General features: G+C 50.5%; 1 protein-coding gene across 6 annotated transcripts in view; it reads left to right on the plus strand.

Annotated features, from left to right (window-relative positions):
- The first annotated feature begins 788 nt into the window (after positions 1–788).
- Positions 789–20,751, plus strand: part of MNT (MAX network transcriptional repressor) — a 54,912-nt gene continuing 34,949 nt past the window's right edge. For 4 of the 6 annotated variants that reach the window (XR_006414700.1, XR_006414697.1, XR_006414699.1 and 1 more), the window contains exons 1-3: positions 789–1,142; positions 14,860–15,421; positions 20,491–20,532. Coding sequence is in view for 1 of the 6 variants with exons in the window: in XM_044429823.1 (XP_044285758.1) it covers positions 1,070–1,142; positions 14,860–15,421; positions 20,491–20,532 (677 nt within the window). In the remaining 5 variants the exon portion in view is untranslated. The remainder of the gene's footprint in view (positions 1,143–14,859; positions 15,422–20,490; positions 20,533–20,751) is intronic. The other 2 variants (XR_006414696.1, XM_044429823.1) reach the window with 1 other exon arrangement.

Raw genomic sequence — 20,751 nt, forward strand, 5'->3', positions numbered from 1 at the left:
CAGGTCAGTGGGACAAGACTTCCCCTTGCAGAAGCCATATTTCAGCAAAACTTGTTTCCTTGCTTAAGCAGGGTTTGCACCTGCTATGTGCAGAATAATTGTATCTTTAATAATATTTAATAATATTTTCCAGCGGCTTACCGGGAACAGATGTTAAACTAACTGGCCTGCCATTTCCCAGACCCCCCCCCCTCCGGATCCCCTTTAAAAACTTGGTGTTGCATGGGCGCAAGGGCTAATTTTAGGGACACGAGAACTGCTTGCTCAGAAGCTCAGCCCTTTCACGCCTGGAGTCTGTCGTAACGCTGCGATGGCCACCCCAGGGACTGGCATTGCAACTCGCCTCGGCGCAATACGAGCAATATTAGCAAATTCTCCTACTTCCTCCTCCCCCCCCCCCGCGGACTGTACCATTGCAAGCTGCAGGGAATGGCGTGCGCCCTGCCGGGGGAAGGAAAGGCGAAGGCAGCGCGGACCTCTCCAACCGCGGCGTGCTGCGGAGGGGGGCGGCTGCCTCCGACCCCCCGCTTTCCCGCGAGCGGGGAGCGGCCCCGCCTTTGCTTGGCCGGGCGCCCGAGCATGCCAGCCGCCACGTGCGAGCGCGGAGCGGCGCCGCCCAGGAAAACCTGCGGGTCACCCGATGCGGCTTGCGTGCGTAAACGGAAACTCCGCGCCTGTCAGAGGCAGGGGCGCTCCCGTCTGGAGCGCTGCAGGAATCCGGGCCGGGTTCCGCCTCCAGCCCGCGCCGTAGTAGCGGAGGGCAGAGCCAGCCCCCGCTTCCCCCCCTTTTTTTTCTTGTTGTGTTTCTGTTACACATCGCCATCTTGTTACAAAGCCTTTTTCTTGTCTGGAAGCTTCGCGGCGGCGCGGGGTGGGAGGGGGAGAGTGCCTGGCCGGGCGTCTCGGTTTTGTTCCCTCTTCTTTTGCAACGGTCCCCGCAGCGCCGGAGGTCTTGCCAGGAGGGGCAAAGCTGGGAGTCCCCCCCCTTCTGCTTTTTAGAAAAATTATTTTGGGGGGCGTGCACGTCTCCCAAGACTTTGGACCTTCCGCTGAGACGCAGCCCCGAGAAATGAGCATTGAGACGTTGCTAGAAGCGGCCAGGTTCCTGGAATGGCAAGCGCAGCAACAGCAGAAAACACGTGGTAAGTCACCCGGGGTGGGGGGGGGGGCAGAGGCGCGCAACCGCAGGCGAAGGGGGATGCATGCGCTTCCAGAACGGTTGCACGGCTGGATCGCCCAGCCACCCGGAGCTGCCCGGGGACGGTCCTTCCGTGCGCGCGTGTGAAGCGAAAGCAACTTTGTAACGCGATCCGGGGCGCGCGGTGTGGACGCGTGTCGGGGAAGGCTCCCCAGCCAGTGCGCGGGAGCACGGCGCTGCTGCCCCGCTGGGGCTGCCGCTCGAGCAAACACGCGTTGCATCCGACGCTTGGCTGAACCTGGCGAAGCCCTGATACGTTTTTGGCGCGTGTACGGCGGTGGAGGCTCCGGCGAAATAGGCTTGGCTTTCATGCTTTCCCCTTTCTGTTTTATCTTTCTCGGCGGAGATGTTGCAACGGGAAAGAAATCACCTGATTTCTATTTCGGTTTCCGAATGGGGAGTTGCCCTCCTTTCTCTCCCTCCCCCCATTTTGGATTAATATTTTTGCTGAAAATTTGGGCGGGGTGTGCGTGAAGAAGGCTTTTGTATGGGGTTTAAAAACTATTGCACAAGCAGCGGAGGTTGGAGGGGGTGGTTGGCCCTCCGCCACTCCTAAGTGCCCGATCCTCTGACGTGTCTGCTCGGAAGCAAACCCCCTTTGAGTTCCGCGGGACTGGCTCCGAGGTGCGCGCGTCTAGGATCGCAGCCTCTTGAACGCTTCCCGTCTGGGTCTGTGCGGTTTTGGCTTTCGACTTGCTGACACGCGAGCCCTGGGGTGGTGGTGGTGGAGGGCGGGGGAGAAGTCAAGGAGCCTGTGCAGAGCGATGGGTCTGCGGTCTTTCCAGCAGTGCCCACCTTAATATAAATAAAAATCGGATCTCTTCCCGCTTTGCCGTGTAAAAAGAGAAGGCGGGGGCGTGATAACCCGTGCACTGTTCTCGTCGTTAACCAGACGCAATGCACGTAAGACCAGTCATTAGCACCGATGAATTGTGATGACTTTCCGCGCACTCGTGCGGTTTCCTTCCCATTCACACGACCCCCCCCCCCGCACCTTCTACGGTTCCGTCGAGCTCAACTTTTAATCGCGTAATCCGTGCAGGCCAAACGCGCGTGGAAGCGTTCGCGAGAGGGAGGGGGCGGTTGCAGGAGCGGGTTACGAAGTCATGTAGCTTTGCGCCAGCCCCTCCCTCCTGATGGCTCCCCGATTCCAAAGCGGGGGGGGGGGGGAAGCAAAAGCAAGCGATCTAGGAAGCGGGGGAGGAAAGGCGTCCCCTACTCCTAACCCTAACCGTCTGGGTTTCGTTTTGGGGACGGACCTGCCCCCTTCTCGTCCCAAGCTTCCCGGGGCGGGGCTGTTGCACCCTGGAGCCGCGCTCCCACAGCCTCTCTCCGCGTAGTGAAGACGCGCCTGCTTGCAGCGCGGGGGGGGGGGGCGGCAGAAGGCGCCGGGAGCCTTTTTAAACTCCCCCCGCCCGCCTGCCCTCCTGCCCGCCCGCCGCCTCTGCGTTGCATGGGAAATCTGCTGGGGGTGATCCAGGGCCGGGGGGGTGTCCGGGGGCGTAGATCAGCCGTAGCGCGTGGCCGAGATCTCAGGGCACAATGGAACGTTGGCGGCGCATGTTTTTCTCCCCCCCCCCGCCCTTTTCCCCGGGTTTGGAACGTTGCGTGTTTGCTCGGCGTTCCAAACTCGTCCGATTGGTCGGGGGGGGAGCCGATGACGTGTCCGGGCCCTGCCCCCGACCACGTGCGCTGGGGACGCTCCCACTGGGGCGGCTGTTGCTGGCGGTTTCATTCTTGCAACACCCTCGGTGCGTTCTTATGTTTGTGAGTGTGTGTGCGTGCGTGTGAGTGCGAGCGAGCGCGCTTGCTTGCGTATGCGTGCACGCGGGTGGGGCGTCGGCGGCGGCCTGCCCTCGTCCGTGGCATAAGCCCAGAAAAGGGGATATTGCGTTGCATTGCAAAGAGAGAGAGAGACGAAAATCAGAATGCCCCTTTCTTTATATGCCGCAATCTTTTTTTTTTTTTTAGCATTCAGAGCTCATCTGAATGTGTTTTAACTTCTGCTTCCTGAGGCAGCCACTGCACTCGTGCAGGCAGGTTGTAGCGTGGGCTATACTTAGAACAAGAAAATGTCATTTTGGTAGTAATACTAGGGAAGATCGAGAAGCCAACGCGTTCCTTATGCAGCAGCCTGTGCTCTCCTCCCCCTTCTTTAATCCAGATCTCAGTTTAATCGCGCTATTTGTGGAATGTGTATTCTTATCAACTAGCCATCACATTAATAGAGAGGGGGGACCAAAATAATGTTCCTCCTAGTCTGAGTCTGTATGTGTGAATGTATATTACGTGTGCATAGCCAGGAGCTTCGCAGCAGTGGCAAACTATTTTTGCCCAGGTGCATGCGAATGTGGATATTGCAAATAAAAAAAAACCACCAGGGTTCTTTGCTCGTCTTCGGCAGCTGTGCTTCTGTTTACCAGTGAAATTGGCTTAATGTTTAAACAGACTGTGAAGTGCTGATTTTGCTTTCTGTAATAATGAATAGGGTTAATGATGGCAAGAAGCACGCAGGAAATACCTGCGATCCAGCATGTCCCTTGTGTACTAAAAGAGGCTTTGTTTTTAAAGCATACCTCATAGGAGGAAGTGTGTGTGTTTGTTTGGGTGTGTGTGCGTGCGTGCAATTGGGTGGCAATTGGGAACCAAACTAAAGAATTTATTATTTATTTTAAAACTTTTTTAAGACCGTCCCTTACCATCGTCTCAGGATGGTTTAACAGGAAAACGAAAATAAAATACAGAGAATCCACTTAGGCAGATTGTGATGGATGTATTTAATAGAGCCCTATCCCACTGCTTTCCTGCAGAGAACTCAGGACAGTTCCACAAGTTCCTCCATTTTATCCTCACAACAGCCCTGTGAGGTAGACTAGACCGAGAGGCTCAGGGTCACCCTGGGAGCATCGTGGCTGAGTGGGGATTAGAGCCCAGATCTCCCAAGTCCAGATCTAGCACTCTGACCGTGAACTCCTGGCTCAGATATGCAGACAGGTTTGTGGTGAATTGGGCAATCAGTGACTGGGGAGTGGGTTATGAATGCTTTAAGCAATGTCAGCCATGCTGGTAGAGTTCTTCGGAAAATGGCCCATTTGTGGGGTTTTGGGGGGAACCCCCTAGAAGAGACCCTAAAGATCCCCCAGTCTGGCAGTGGGGTGGGGACCGACCTTTCCTTCATCTCAGTTCAGTGCCCATCCAAGATCTACATGAAAACTTTGGCCCAGAAACCTCCCAGTGAATCATTGGAAGTCCGCAAGTTCTTTTGCTTTTGCATTGAAACTCTTGGAGACCTGTGGGTTTAGGAGCTGGAGACACATTTGTGCCATGCGATGTCGCTCCCGATATTGGAAGATGGTTGTATTGCCTCTTGATCGTCTCTGATCCAGCCTAAACTTTCCTGGATCCTGCATGGAGTTGGGACCATCTTGGTGATTCTGGACTGGGCTCATACCAGGGAGTCTCTAGGGCCAGGCACCCGAAAAGAGGTTGCAGGTCTGTGAAGGGCTACAGAAGGACCATCTTTGGGGGTGCCGTGCCACCGATTGCTGGGCGCGGGGGGAACAGCAGCAAGAGGAGGTAGCCCTTCTGGGCACCTCCGAAGTGTGTGTGAAGCAGGAAAGTCTTCAGTGTCAAGGTTGCATTGAGGGAAGTGTTGGGCAAAGTGCCCTTTGATTGGCCCTTCCTTAGTCCCCATAATTCGCCGTGTCCTGTTACACTTCCTGATTTCCCAGAATGCCCTGCAGCAGTGCTAGCTAGCACAGGAGCATTTGGGGAATTTAAAGGGGCATCTGGGCAAGGATTTTTTTTTTTAAGGGGAGTCCAGGGTGGGCTTGTTGGGGGGATCTGGGCATTACCTTTCACTGTCAGACAACAAGGCAAGTAACTGACCTGGAGTGACCAAAGCGGATTTCTCCTTTTAGATATAGTGCTGCTTTTTTGCGACTTCCCGGAGATCCAGGCAGACAGTGTGGAACTGAGCATGGTGAAAGCAAAGCAGCCATGCATTTCTTGCAGCTGTTTGCAGCCTCAGTAGGTTTCATATTTTAAACTTAATATAATAAATGTACTTTTTACTTTAGGGTGGAACTCCGTTGGGTTGCCACCCATCCGAAGGAAGTCTCTGATCTTGCAAGAGGACCAGCGGAGGTCATTCCTGCCACCTCAGAAACCGGCAGTGTGTTCTTTGCTGGATGAAACAGGGCTAAAACAGATCTTCAAACTGCATTCCAAAGTTGTTGCAGCCAGATTTGGTGGGAGGATATTTGAAAAATCCCGAGAGCTACTCCAGAGACCATAAGATTGTCCCTTATTTCGTCTTAGGCCCTTTATTTACTATACTTTTTAAAGTGCCTGGTAAGTGAAGTTCTGGGGGTAAAGTACAATCCATCAAAATAAAACCAAAAATGAAAACATCACAGGAAAACCAAGAGCAAAAGATGACACCATGACAGCATCCTACACCCAGATTAAAACCAGCAGCAGGACTGAAAGCACTGAACAATGTTGTTAAGTTAAACAGTGTTGTTAATTTAAATTCTGGGAGAATAATTAGGTGCTGAAAAGAATAAACCGTAGGTGCCAGGTGAGCCTTTTGATGGAGAGCTTTCCAAGGAGGTGGATGTCACCACTGAAAAGACTCAATCCTGTAGACACCTGCCTTGCTCGACTCCTTTAGCAGGGGCACCTGGAAAGATGTTCTTACTAGCTCAGATGATCTTAATATCAGTGCAGGTAGATAAGGGAAGAGGTGTCCCTGTGATTGAGTTGCCTAGGCTCTACTCAAGCTAGAGGTTATTAAACCTGCTCCTTCTTTTTCCAAACAGCTCACAGGGATTCTCCTTCACATCAGTGGCTGGTGTTTGGTCCTTGTAATATTGCTGACCAGCTGCGGTTCCTTGAACAGTCTCTTCTCTTGTTTTCACATCTGATTTATTTTAATTTATTTAAAACTTTTATATGCTGTCACCGCATGCCTCAGCATCTCAGGACGGCTCACAACGTAAAATTAAAAACAATAAACAGTGACAAAATCCATAAAATTATATAAAAGCAAAAACCAAGTAGGGACTCCTACTCTTCGGGGCAGTACCAAGGCTGTAAGGGAGCCCGCCACCCAAGGCCATGACTAGTAATAGCTGTTCCATTTTTGGACCCCCTCAAACTTGGTTGCTTTCAATGGGCATGCAGCACTGCACACCATAGGTTTTTTCCCCAAACAGCCTACAGTTTCAATTTCTGTGCAGCGGAGGCTTAAACTCCCGTGGGTCGAATTGCAGGCAGTTATAACCTTGAAAATACTCGTCTTTATTGTAGTTACTGGAAGCAAATTCGTGTGGTTTTCCTTAATCCAGTTATATAATTTGTCGAACAGAGAAACAGTTTCCGCTTGCGGGTCCCTGACCTTTGCCAGTCTGTGGCTGTTTAGATCTTTGTCCCCAGGGCTATTTAATCTAATATTCCTGCCCTATCCCTATCTTTATTTTGGTATGATCATGATGTCTTGTTTATGCAGATAGCTGGCCTTGCACCATATTCAATAATGCAGCCTAGCAAACCCAAGTCATACTTCTTGAATTTTATAACCCCCTTTTTGCACAAAATGACTGCTGTTGGAGAACATGTACAACACAACAGCTATTGGAGGAAACCATCAAAACAGAAGGGAGGAAAGGGGCGCAGAATAGAATCCTGTGAGCCAGTGTGGCCTAGTGGTTAGAGCACTGGGCTGGAGACCCAGGACATCCTGGTTCTAGGACCCACTTGGCCATGTAGCTCACTGGCTGACTTTGGGCCAGTCACTCACTCCCAGCCTAACCCACCTCGCAGGGTGGGCTTTTTGAGGACAGAATGGAGCTTTTTAAGGTACTTTGGGTTTCTGACAGGAGGGAAAATGGTGGGACATAAATGCAGGAAATCAGAGAAATAACTAAGGGGTGGGATCCCGTGCACCTTCAGGCAGAAAATGTACCAACTCCTTGTGTGAACCAGCAAATCTGTACACCTTTTTCTATCTAAAGGAATGCAGCACATCATAAAAACTGTTTAAATCTGTCTTGGATTTGGCCAAGTCTTGAACAGAATCAAGATTTTGGAAAAAAAAAATCAGGGAGTGTCCCGAAGAGGTGCCCCTGCTGGTGTAATCAGAACTGGAGACCTTCCAAAGCTTTCCTAGTGACTTGGAGGGACCTTTGGAGATGGGTCAGACTAGATGGCCCTGGAGGTCCCTTCTGACTCGCTCTGTTTCTATGCATTTTTTCCATCAAGCTTCATGGATGGCAGGAGAGGAAAGAAGTCTGGTTGCTTTAGCATCTCATCATGGTTTAATGGGACACTCCAGTCCGAAGTTGTTGGGGCAGAGATTTTGAAGCAGTATATCAGAGGACACTTCCAATGTTGGTGTCTCTTTGCCTGGAGTTTTGTGTCTAACGAGGGACTGCTCATGCTAGTTGGAAACTGTTCCCCAAGATTTCTTGGGGATTCCCTGTCTTGGTTTCCTCTCTTGATCCCTCCTTCGTTGGTAGCTCAGAATGGACCCCTTCTTGGGGCAACAGAGGCTTAATAGATGCAACCCAGGAGGCAGGTTCAGACATGCGTGTTCTGTGTCATAAGGGAAGGGAGGGAGTCCGAAGCGTTTCCCAGATGAGTCACTCCAAGAAAAGATGCGTGTCAGGGGGAACTGCTGGGGCGTTCTCTGCCAGTTCTTCTTGTCAGCTGGTTGTTACTCACTGTTACTTATTTCACCTTCATAGCTCCCCACGGCCAAAGCTCTCCGGGCAATTCATAGAAGAGACACTAAAAATACAATAAACATATAATAAAATAATTGCTTTTTGCCTGAGGAGTTGATCCAATGCTTAGGTTTGTGTCCTTCCTTTTTCCTTCTCTGAGGAACCTCCAAGGAACTATTTCGTGATTCTATAGCCCTCTTCTTCGCCATCTTACCCTCTCAACAGCCTTTTGAGGTAGGCTAGGCTGAGTCGGAGGGTGAGTCAGGAGCTTCATGGACAGAGCTCTAACCACTACACATTGCCTCTACTCTTTTTTTAAAGCCAATTGGACCACCTGAACATTCAAGGCTACTTCATCCTGACTTTGGCCACTGGCCCATGTGTCTCAGTATCAAGCAATACAGGGAAGCAATACAGTTTCACTTCTTCTTAACTTCAGGTTCCTGGGATGGAACTTGGGCCGAGACACGTGATCTGTTCGTGCACAGTTGGTTCCTTACAGTGTTCCTCAGAAACTGTGCAGAAGTTCTCTGGGGTCACCTGCCACAGGTGGGTGGGAAGGGGCCAGGGGAAAGTGGGAGGGGGCCAGGGGAAAGTGGGAGGGGGCCAGGGGAAAGTGGGAGGGGGCCAGGGGAAAGTTGGAAGGGCCTAAATCCGGCGTAGCTTTTGCTTAAAGCTCCGATTCCATGAAGGATCTACAGATCTTTCATGACCTGGTGACCTCCGGCTGCGTTCGCCTTGGAGCCGGCAATGGCAGGCACGGCAGTCCCAACGCTCCCGCAAGGCAGCTGGCTGGGAAAGATTTCCGACGGTCCCGGCTTCTGCTTGGCATTTGCCCTGTTAACCATGCAGGTGTGGCATTGCGCTTCCTTAAGGATGGGGTTTCAAGCTCGCCAGGTTGAATTCATTCACTGGCTTCATTTTATAGCCCCATCCGTTGCGATCTCAAGGCTCCGTTGCTTGTCCTGCCTTCCTAGGTGGTTGTGAAACAATACTAAACTCTTTCTTGGCAAAGACTATAGGAAAGAAAACCCTTCACCTAGTTCCAGAAAGAGGGGCATCTCTTATCACCAATGCTTGCATTTGCTCACTTGTCCTGTTGTAAGTTTTGTCCTATGTTTCCATGTCTTCTGCCACATCAGAGGCACCATCCCAACAACTTAATGGGATGTTCTGCTTCTCTGAGGTTTCCTAAGGGAATCCTTTAAAACCGTGGTTGCTGCAGCAGGAATGCTATATTATTGTTGTTATTGCATTGTATTTACATCCGCCCTTTTTTCCTCTTGTGAAAACCCCAAGATGGCTTCCATATCTCCATTTGATCCTTACAACAATAACCCTGTGAGGTAGGCCGGACTGCGAGTCTGACTGACCTGAAATCACCCAATGAGTTTCACGGCCAAGTGAGGACTAGAACCTCACTGGCAGAGATCAATTCTGTACTGTGGCAGGAGAAGAGAAACTGTGGAGAGTCACTTAAGTGTACTATATGTTGCATATAGTGCCCCTTAATTGGATGGGTGCTCTCTGCTCTCAGTCTTTCCTTGCTGCCATCTGTAAAATGGGAACATGGATCTGCACAGCAAAACTCTAATGGAGAAAATGAACTCTGCAAATGAGCCATGTAGGGTTTCTGAAGAGGCGAATCTCTGCGTAGGCGTGAAAGTCTGCAAAGTCGAGGGCTTGTTCCAGTGTCTTTGAACCTCGTGGAATGCAGAATGGCAAACCCAGTGGTTGGAAGTCATGGGCAAGCTAAGCAGATTTAACTTGTGTCGGATTTACCAGAGGCTGGCTATACAGAGTGAAGCAGTGAACAAAGAAGCGGGAGACCATAGAAATGTTACTATAATAATAATAATAATAATAATAATAATAATAATAATAATAAGTCGATTCAGCAGGGAACGGGCATGGTTTTAATAGCCCTTAATGCACCAGCGTGTGATAATTAAGGGTTTGGTAGAAATCCTTCCAAAAAACCTCTGGTTAATGTACAGAAGACACTTTTTGTACGGTGCTTTAGAAACGATTATTATTACTAATAAAAATAATACCAATCCAGTGACAATAACGCGGTGGTGCCATTGAGTCCTCCCTTCCTTGCATAGGAGATAAACCCTCTGCCCCCACCTTCCCATTTTTCAGATAAGGGAGTTGAAAGACGGATATCCAGGGCAGATCTGTGGCTGAACCAGAATCCTGCATGTCAGACACCCCCGTCTCTAGATCTTCTGGCCTGTCTCTCTTGTTAAGTCTCACTCCTTGGGCTCTTTCTTTCTCATTCTAGTTCCGTTATGTCCTTTTCCTTCCAAGGAAATGAAAACAGCTTAATTTGTCCGCTTCCTCTTCTTCAGTTTGCCTACACATCAGCCCTGTGAGGTGGGCTAGGCTGAGACGCTGATGGGCCCCTAGTCAAACAGTGAGCTTAATAATCCAGGAAAAACTGGAACCCACATTTCTTTTAGGCCTTTTCCGGCAGTCTGATTGCCGCAACATAGTGGCGTGAGCTTAAGTCTGCTTTTTACCCGGAATCCAGCTATTCAGAGGCTGATTGGGAGGTGATGGGTGCTGATAAACAGATGAAAAGCTTGCTAGTTGTCGTGAGCTTTGGGAGTTCCCAAAACTCTCCGGGTTGGAAAATAATGATTCATTTGGCCTTTATTCTGACTGTGTCCTCTAGATTCGGCAGGGCTTCACTTTAGAAAGTTCAAACTGTTCTGTTTATACACAGACATTTGCAAAAGACGCAGAGTGCCAATTACTAGGCAGGTGTGGAAGGGAGATTTGGTGGTGGCGAAGCCATGCAAAGCCGGCATGTTGAGGACTGACAGAAATCTTTGCAGGCGTCGGACGGGAGAACAGCGCTGTTCTGGCCAACCCCAGGTCTTCACGTCTGCACATATGAAGGTCTGCATTCACGAACTCGGCCAGGCCCTGAATAAAACTTGGCAAACCATGGTTTATTGGCAAACCATGTTATGCAACCGGCAGACCAATATCAGAGGACATGGTTTAGGGTTGCAAACCAGGTTTGTGCTAAGATCTGGCGTGGCATCTCAGCTGGCAGACCATGATTATGCTTGAGGCCTGGAGAGCAGAAGGCACTTAACCCAAAGCCATCAAATAACTCTAAATCGCAGCTTATTTTCGGGAGGGCAAACTACAGCTTGGCCTGATTTCTGAATTTCCTCTGCAGAAGTGTCTCTAGCATCCACATTCTGCAGTTGGAAGGTGCTTAGGCACCTGGGAGGGCCTGGTTTGGCTTTTTCCAGCCGGTCCCCTAGTAGCATCCAGCTGAGTTCCAAGACGTCATCCGAGGGCAGGGAAGGTATGCAGTGCAGCCACTCCAGAAACCCACATGGGCTTAGCTCCTTGGGTTTGCTCATCCAGCAGGAACTGGGTAGAACGATGAGGTGTGCCAGGTATGAGCTCCAGTCTACCTAAGCTGGGCCTCTGAACTTTTCCTCATCCGGGTGAGCGAGAAAACCTTTCTCCTAGCCGTGAGTCATTTCTGCAGGCTACGAAAGATGCCTGAGATCGAGGCAAACTACAGTTCACAGGAAGGATGAAGAAACATGTTGGGGGGGTCCGGCTTTGGAAGCAGGCTTCCTTCCCAGCGCTTCTCCAAATGCTTTGCATTTGGTCTTGAGCCTGTTTTAATTCTTGGCCACTGCAAAAGCACCCACTGCATTCCCAGATAAACTGGTCTGCCTCTTCCCTCCCCCACCTAACCTGCCCTGCAACATGGTTAGCTTTATGGATGCATCCCTGTCTTTCTCTCCTCCTGCTCCTTTTTCTCTCCCTCTTTCTTCCTACCCTAGCTTGGAGGAAGGATTACTCCTGCCAATTTTGAAATTGGACCAAGAGCTTCATGAACTTAGGTCAACTTACTCATCCCTGTTTTAAAGCTTTGAGAAACCTGCATCCCAGGTACATGGCGGGCACCTTGCCAGGTATTTAAGGTAATTGGGAAATACCTTGTTTCAGGTGTTCCCACTGTCAGCAGTGGGAGGGGAAGGGGATCTTCCCCCAATAACAGGGCCTTTTTGGTGGTGACATCTTGATTGAGGAATTCCTTCTACAGGGAGATCCATCAGGTCCATGCTGTGGCAGTCATTTAGGGGTTTGTTAAAAATGTAAATGGCCTAGAAAAGCAAATGAGGAAATTTTTTTGATACCACTGCTTGCAAAGAAAGTGTTGGTTGTCTTCTAGGGGCATTTGTTGGTTGTTGATGCAGCTTTGTTGGCTGTTGTTTTTGCGGTTCTGCTGTGAGCTTCTTTGGTGGGTTAGTTGAACCCTTCTGGAAATTTTTGTGTGTGGGAACACAACATGTCTTTTTGGCTTGGCAAAACATCAGCATTCTATTGTTCGTGCAAAACCTCGGCTAGCTTTTCTTCCTGAGAAGTTTTCCGTCCTTGGGAGCATCTCCCTCCCTCCCCCACCACCCCAAGGGCTAGTTTATCTTCTGCCAGAGAAATCCAGAATTCAGTTTGCTAGGAGAAGGGATTTCTGGACTCTCTCCGCAACATACGAATGGATTGCATCATAACTGTAGGATCTTAGCTGGGGGGGCGGGGGAACCAAGCATGCATCCAGCCCTTAAGTCTGCGGAAGAAAATTCCTGGTATTCAGTCTGAGCGGAATTCGTGCTGGGTTTGTGATTTCACATTCTTGCATAATCTAGGGCGTCCCAAGGTTTTTAGGACTGGGGCTCGGGACGGCTGCAGGTTTGCCGAACGCAGCCGAAGAGGGCTTGCAGGAGGCACGGTTGGGGCTTGCTTTGTCGCAAGGCTTTTGGCATGCTTGTGCGCAGTTGTGTAATACCGCACACGGTAGTGTGGCTTGATTTTAGTCACGTGGGCCCGCCTCCCCCCCCGCCTCCCAGCAAAGCGGATTCCATCGCTTGCTGCTTCCGTCTGGGGCTTGATATCCATCCCGGCTGGGCTGCACAGACAGTCCGGTGACGCGCTGCCGTGTCACATGCAAGGGAGCGGCCCCAGCGCCGCTTCCGAGGTTGGCTGCCGCCCAGGTGACCTGCCGCATCGCATTCCAGACTGCACAGCAGGGAGACACGTGCTTGAGGACTAGCACCCCCCTCCTCCCACTTGCTGTTTTCAGCAGAGAGTCCTTCTCTGCAGCCGGGTGCCAAGTAACCTGTCTCTCGCCCTGTTTTCCCTGGCGGGCTGGGTTTGGGGATGGTCTCCTGAGCATTGCAGGGCTGATGTACAAATGCAGTTAGACCCAGTGAAGAGGCCTCCAAGCTCCTGTGTTCTGGGATGGTAGGTAGCCTTGCTGGGAAGCTGTTCATCAGCATCAGGCTGTCCCTGTTGGAAACAGGAGACTGGGTTAGTCTGAGACTAAATGGAAGGATTGAATTAGTTTAGGGCACTCCTGCCCAAACACTGGCTGTTAGTTGTCATGTAGACTAGAAGAGGTATTTCCATGTGTTTGGGGCCTATTGGAGGAGTAGAATTTATAATTATTTGTATTCATTGTAACAAATTTATTTTATCATCTTTCTATAGCCAAAGGGCCAAGGGTAACGTGCATTAGTAATGCAACAGTAAAACAGGTTAAAAGATACTTTTAAAAGCAGCAACAAGGGTTTGAGATCTTTTTAGCAAACTTTATATTCATGCAGCTGAACTAGGGAGAAAGGCAAATTTAAAATGCAGCATTCAAAATGATATTAAAGAACAAGCGGCCGTTAAGAATTCCTTTTCTAGGGGAATCAGAAGCTTTCTGGCAGGCGGGAAGGCAGGCAATCATCAGCTCTGTAGCCACCACGCAAGCCACTTCTGGGAGGGCATTCCATCGTTTGGGGGCCACGCATGAAAAGACCCCATTCATGGATCACCTCCGTGAATCTTGGTGACCGGCAAGCCCCACTCAGAGGTGAAGTGTGGATTGTTATTAAACCGTGGTTGCTTGTTGAAACCTGGCTTACCGTGTTGTCTACACACAGTTTTTTTTTTTTATTTCGATTTATATCCTGCCTTTTTTCCTACAGAGGGCTCAAGGCAACTTACATCATTCTCCTCCTCCATCTTATCCCCACAACAACCCTGTGAGGTAGGTTGGGCTGAGAGTCTGTGACTGGCCCAAAGTCACCCAGTTGGCTCCATGGCTGAGCGGGGACTTACAAGTCATGATTTAGTCACTCTGCACAACCCAGGAAGAGAAGCCACGGTTTCTTATTGGCTTGTTGACCATGGTTTGTTTTCTCATCTGGGTTCAAATGACACAACAACCTCCCCGTTTTATTTATAAAATGTTGCCATATTTTCTTACTGGTTGCTTTGTTTAACCCGCCACGAATGCTTCTGGGGGGGGCATTTTCTGCTTTGCTACCACCTGTGCCTGTCCAGGATGGTTTCTCAAGTATCCAGGTGTGCCCACAAGCTCAGAGTGCCAATCTCAGGCGATCCAATTGCCATTCTCCATATTTCAACTCCCTCCTTGTGCACTGAAATTTGTAAATAGCAATTGGGCACATCTTCATTGCTATATTTGCATAGAATTGCATCTTCACAAGCACCTAGAGAAAGCCCTTTCCATTTTTCCCCCTTAAATTATTTGCTTCTCCAGAAAAAGAATAAGTTTAATTCTGGCTTTTTCCCAGATCTTCACATCTTTGTGAACACCAGAGTGACTTGAAATGCTCAACCTACCATCAGCATTAGGTGGTAATGTCTGACGTGCAGATAACTTGGTTTGTCTTTTAATAGAAACCTGGCTGATTTTCAGCTCCTAAGAAGAGAAGTGGAACACAATTATGCTTTAATAACATTTTGGGCACTCTCCCCAATTTTAGAGGACGGAAATGATTGCATTTCTATTAATGGCGTCTTCCTCTCTCTCTCTCTCTCCCCCCCCCCCCACCCGCCCTTCATGTCTCTTCTCGTTCCTCCCTAAATCCCACCTCCCTCCAGAGGAAAACGAAAAACATGAGAAGTTCCTCTTGGAAGGCGAACAAGAGCAGAAGAAGGCCACTTTGCAGAGAATTAACCATACCACGCACCCCAACGAGCTGCGGAATGAGAGGGCGGTGGTGCCCCTTTCCCCGCCAGCCCCAGTGGCCCCCCCGCCCGCACCCATGCCGCTCGCCACTCCGATCTCCGTCATCCCCATCCCAGTGGTCACCAGCCCCCCTCAGCCTGGGGCCCAGAGCACCTTGTCCCCCCCACTGATCCAGCGCCACCCGCCGCTCCTCAGCACCCCGTGCCTCAGCAAGGACCCCCCGCTGGTGGCGCCCGTGATCCAGAAGGCCTCTGGCCCACTGCTCCCGGATATCAAGGCCCCCACGCCCCCCTCCGGCAGCCCGAGCCAGCTGCCCCATTACGCCACCCCCGTGCTGGCCATCTCGCACCACCACGTGGTCCAGCCGCCCGCCCACCAGCTGAAGCCTCCCCAGGTGCCGCCTCCGCCACTCAGCGTCAAGCTGGCTCCGTCGGAGGACCCCAAGCCGAGCGAGCAAAAGAAGAGGCCTGGAGGGTAAGTGGGTGCCTTTCGCTGCTCGGGCGACGCCGCTCCTTCTCCCAGCGGAGGCGGAGAAGCAGTCCCAGCACGCCCGGCTCTGGCCGCTCAGCTCTGGGGGAGCGTGTGCCCAGGAGGGAGAACTCAGCGGGTGCTGCGGGGAAGTCCGGAATCGAGTGGCAAAGCTTGGGGGCCTCGGGAGGCGCTTGGTTCCGGCTCCCCGCAGCCGAAGCCAGCGTGGCCCAGGTGCAGGGTGATGGGAACCGTGCATCTCCGGCCTCTGCAAGGGCACAAGGGCTTCCACTGCTGGCCCAGGAAAGGCCACAGCCTGTCGGGATGGCCGGGTCTCTAGACTGGACCTTTTCCCAATGTTTTAAGACCTGATTGTTTTAATTGGGGTTTTAGTGTTGGTTGACGCTGTGTTTTATTTTGCATCTTGCATTGTTAAACCATCCCGAGGCTTCAACAATGGACGCTTCCAAAAAAGTTTTAAGCAAATCACTCCGTTTCCCCCACTCTTGGTGCCTTCTGGGTGCATTGACCTGCAGCGTTCCTATCCGGCCCGTGACTGAGCCAACACAGTACCAGGAGCGAGTCTCTAGGGTTTTCTTTAATCCTGTCCTCCGTAGCATCGCTCTTAAACTGTAGATGCTCCAGGCCTAGCCTAGGCCTTTCTGTGTGCAAAGCCTCATTGAAAGGAGCCACAGCACTTTTTCCACAAGATGCGCCTTCAGGGGGTGTGGAGTTTGAATTCAGGAAAGGGACGGGCCCGTTCTTGTTTTCCTTTTTAAAGAAATAGATGAGTCTGAAAGGGGATCACCCAACCTTGTGTTGGAGCGCTCACCTGGTTACCACGAGTGACAAGAAACTGCAGGTAGGCGAGAGATGAATACTGGAAATGGAATCCAGGTGAGCGTCGTGTCTGTCCAGATTAAGAATCACACTTTCTGCTTACCCAGGAGAGAAACCAAGTCAGCTGCTAGAAGAATGGCGGAACTTTCCATCCCGCCTGTCCTTTTCTCCTCTGGGGTGGAAGAAAGGGTGGAGGGCTCATAAAATACAATCTCGATTCAGGATCTTCTAGACATTGAGGTCAGTCATTACTGGAGTCCTCATGTTCAGATATTGCTCTTGCGCCTGGTTGCATAATTGGATTGGACTGGGAGAAAATGGAACTATTTCCAGTTTTCTGCCTCGAACTGTTCCCCTAGCGAGCTACAAGCTGCACTCTCCTGGTAGGCTAGTAAAAAGGTTTCCTGGCTTATAACTTTACTTGCCCTCTGCCCTCTGAAGCACCCGAAAAGTTCATTCACTGGGTCGAACAAGTCTTCAAATCATTTCAAACGCAATGAGCACATGTTAAAAACCAGCAGCTGCATCGACCTTAGGATAAAATGCTAGCATACGAATATCAACATTTTTTACAAAGACATGCCTTTTAATAAAGAAAGGTTCATAAGCCCAGTGAGACTGTGGGCTTATAAATTAAATTTATGCATAAATTAAAACAAAACCTGTGAAACGGCTTCTTTAATCCGGGAGGTTTCTTCCTTCTCCTTTCCCCCTAAACTGGCTGCCTTAATTGCACACAGCCAACTCGCTCGTTCACAAGCTGATTAGATTCGTGTAAGAGAAAATTCCACTTCCTGGCCTCTGGGCTGAGCTCATATTAATAACCAGAAATCCAAAACAGGGAGGCGACTGGCTGGGGTTTAGTTCCCTGAGCACAGAATATTTTGGCAGAATCTCCGGGACGCACTTCGTTCTCCCCACATTCAGCTCACGAGAACGGCCCGGATAGTCCTTGGTGACATCCCGTCTTGGGCACGATCATTTCCAATCTCGGTCCCAGTGCAGTTGGGCATCCCTTATTTTGTGGGAACGTGTCCCAAGAACAGGGTGTACCTTTGGGCTCTGTCCCAAGAAGTGCAGATCGTGGTAACTCCCTTTGGAAGCAGGCTGGAAAGATCCCCCTGGGAGGCCGAGCGCCACAAATGTGACAGCGAGTGTCAAGAACAAGCAAAAGCCTCACCTAGAGGAGAGGACTGGACACACCAGCCTCCTGAACTGGGTGGGTTGGGCTATTCCACCGCTTTGTAGGAGCAATCCGTTGATTTACTCAGTGGTCCTTCCCTGGGTTGTGCTTCCCGGGACGAAGAAATCGTACTGCCATTCTTCCCTCTGAAGGCAGAGGAATTCCACCCTCGCCGCTTTCTGTCGGGACGGCAGCCGTTGGCCTGGAGTTGGGGAATAGGCAGCCGGGCTACCGAAATGAAGCACCGAGTCTTCCGGGGGGAGTCCTCTTGTATGGCTCCCGTACCTTTTCCAAGCCAGTCCGAGAGCTTTTGCTTCCCCCTGGACTTTCTTGCTGTCAGTTTTTGCTCCGTTCTTTATGCTGAACGTTTATTTGTTTTTCAGAAGCAAGCTGGTGCCGGCACTGCTGTTTTTTTTTTTTTCATTTTTAAAAAAACATTTATGCGTTCGGATGGGACACTGCTCTGGTAGGCTCTGAGCCCAAGAGTGGCTTACAAACACTGTGGAATAAAGGAAAATGCCGGCACTGTTGGTAAAGCTAGTTTGAGGCAGGGGTCTGGCTGTGGAACCCCAACTGCCAGGGATGCACTGCCGTTCCAGCTTACTAAGAAACCGCCCAAAGGGTCAAGGGAACTTTTAGCTTTTCCTGTCACTGTTCCAACAGCTTCCCTCCCTGTTCCCTTTGGACTGCAAGACACGCAGGCTGCAATTTGGCAGATGGATGGTTTTTGGGGCCCTGCCTATCAGGGCTGTTGTTGTTCTGTTAAAATGTTCAAAGGAAGAAAAAGTCAAGTATTAAATGCAGCTCACCGGGTGCGGGGCGGGGGGCGGGGTTGTATGGGAGGGACACGAAAGAGATTACTAAAATTCTGGAAGATACATTGAGAATGGCTAGATCAGGGTGGGCAATTTCTGCCAACAGCAGCCGCTCAAGAATGAAAGCTGCTCTGCTTTTCTCCTCTCTGACGTGGATAGCTGCCAAAATTTGGGGGTGAACAGCCGATCTTTTTGGCAGCGGAAACGCAGCTTACTGGTAAAGGCCAGTGGGGGGGGGGGTGGAACTAGCCCCTGACCCCACCCCACCCTCCTCAACTGGTTTATTTTTCCCAATTTCTTAGAACAGTGGAAAGTTATTCAGTACAAATTATAGGTGAGATACCCAGGACAGACAAAATCCTCCGTTGTATAGACCAATAATCTATTTGTGGGATTGAATGACACAAGCTGCAGCAGTAGATGCAAAGGTTTAGCTCAACATTAGCAATTTATAGGGACTCCAACTTCGGATGCTAGCTGTAGGGTGCAAATAGTAGGTTTTAAATGGAGTAAAATTGTATGAAAGCTTGGAAAAATGTTTGAAATCAGGCGAGTTGGCCCCAAGCATGCAAAACTCAGCCGTTCAGCAGGAATGATCTGTGTTGCCAGGCCGCAGAAGTTTTTGTGTTATTCGTGCGCCATGGAGTTGTCATGTCCCTTCCCCAAGCTGAATTCAGGAAGAGCAACAGTCCTCTTCAGGGGTGGAAATATCCCGGCCTCTTCCCTCTCTTTGTAGCTATAAGTTCGCTGGCAGGAACAGAAAGTTGCCACCAAGGCAAAGGAAGGTAGTCGGTGATGCCCTTGCCTGCCCGTGTCGAGCAGGGACGTCCTGGTCCATTGATAAATCGCCACCTCTGTTTGGTCCCTTGTTGAGATGCTGCTCTGTGTGTTAGCAGACTTGAGCTCAAACGATTCCGGAGGCTTCTGCCGAGAAGGGCTTTTCTGGGTGTCTCTGGACTCCCAGGAATTGGAAGCCATTCTGTGAAACCTCAGCTGGAAATCCATTTATAAAATGGCTTTTAAAAAATGAGAAAGAGTAGGTGTGAAGGGTGGCAGGTCAAGATCCAGGGTTCCCTGCGGCTTTGCTTCAGTTGCTAATATTTTTCGGAGCAGGTTGTTGCATCCAGACTGGTTTGGAAAGGGCATCTTCCCCCTCTTGGTGGGAAGGGGGCTTGCTGGCTTGTTTCTGCCCTGGCCAAGGAGTTGAGGGGTCAGCCGGTTCCCCTGTCCGATGGCTTCCAGTCTCCGTGAGCCAGGGGTGTTGCCGTGTGTCCTTCTTGTGGGCCAGAAGGGATCTTGCGGGCCATTGTGGTGGAGAGCAAAATTACTCCAGCATTCATTGTTCCAGCCCCTCAGAAGGCTTGGGGAAACGGCAAGAAATCGGCAGAAATGCACACAGTTTTCAGGGGTGGGGGTCAAAACTGGAGGAGGGGAAGGGAAATGGCATTGGCCGTGGTGAGGGGGTGGGGGTGATGGGAGCGGGATTCCAAAACATCCCAAAGCACCGATTTGGGCAGCAGCAATTAGGTGGGTCGTTGGCTTCACTCTCCAGGAGAAATGTTCATATATTCATCCCCCCCCCGGCCCCAAATCGTAGAGTCTGTATTGCATTATTCAGCAGCGTAAGCATCTGTCTCTAAATTAAGAAGGCAAAACCCATCCAGTTGGAAATGTCTTTGCAGCATGAGAGTTTTGCGATGCTCTGGGCTGCCTGCTGGACACCTTAGCCCCCCCCCCCCCGTTTCTCTGCAGCCGCACCAAACGTTGCAGTATTCTGTGGTCAGGACACCGGTCTCCTTTGCTGCCATGCACAAAAGGAGTCCTTTTGTGGCGCTTGCTAGCAGCACGCATTTTTCTCAGCCAGTCGGCTGCACATAACTGATGCATTGGTTGCCCTGGCAACAGGGATGTGGCAATCGGGGCGCCGCACACGTCATGAGCATCTGTGAAAACATGCGCTGTGATGCGGGACCATGTGTGCGCGCACGCTGTTCTGGGGAAACCCAGGTTCTGGAATGTGTATGAATCATGTAAGTGATACGGAGAGGCTCATGCACCCACTCTGGTTCTCGTTCTCTCTCTCTCATACGCACACTTTTATTGCACGGAGCCCTGAAATTTGGAAATGGAGCCCCCAAGTCTTTTGCACGGTTATCTGCATTTGGAAACATCTGAGTCTAAACCAGAGAGATTTTCCAAAAGCTGACTACTTTTTTTCTTCTTCTTTTGGCTTTTAGGGTTGGCACCAGGGAAGTCCATAATAAATTGGAAAAAAACAGGTATGTAGCTTTTTTTAAAAAAGCTGGCCAAATCTTGGCCAGTTTTGCACGCAACTAGTAGATATTTTGGTTTTCTAGACAAGTAGTTGTACATCTCTGGTTCCCGGGAAAGTCAGGAAAGGTGGGTGGGTTCCTTGAAAGGTAAGAACCGCAATTTAGACACCACACCAAACCGGTTTGCACAAACCATAGTTGACAATCCAAACTCTGGTTTGTACT

This window comes from Varanus komodoensis, unplaced genomic scaffold, assembly GCF_004798865.1.
Source record: "Varanus komodoensis strain SLA01 unplaced genomic scaffold, ASM479886v1 scaffold20_1, whole genome shotgun sequence".
In the NCBI taxonomy this organism is placed as follows: Eukaryota; Metazoa; Chordata; class Lepidosauria; order Squamata; family Varanidae; genus Varanus; species Varanus komodoensis.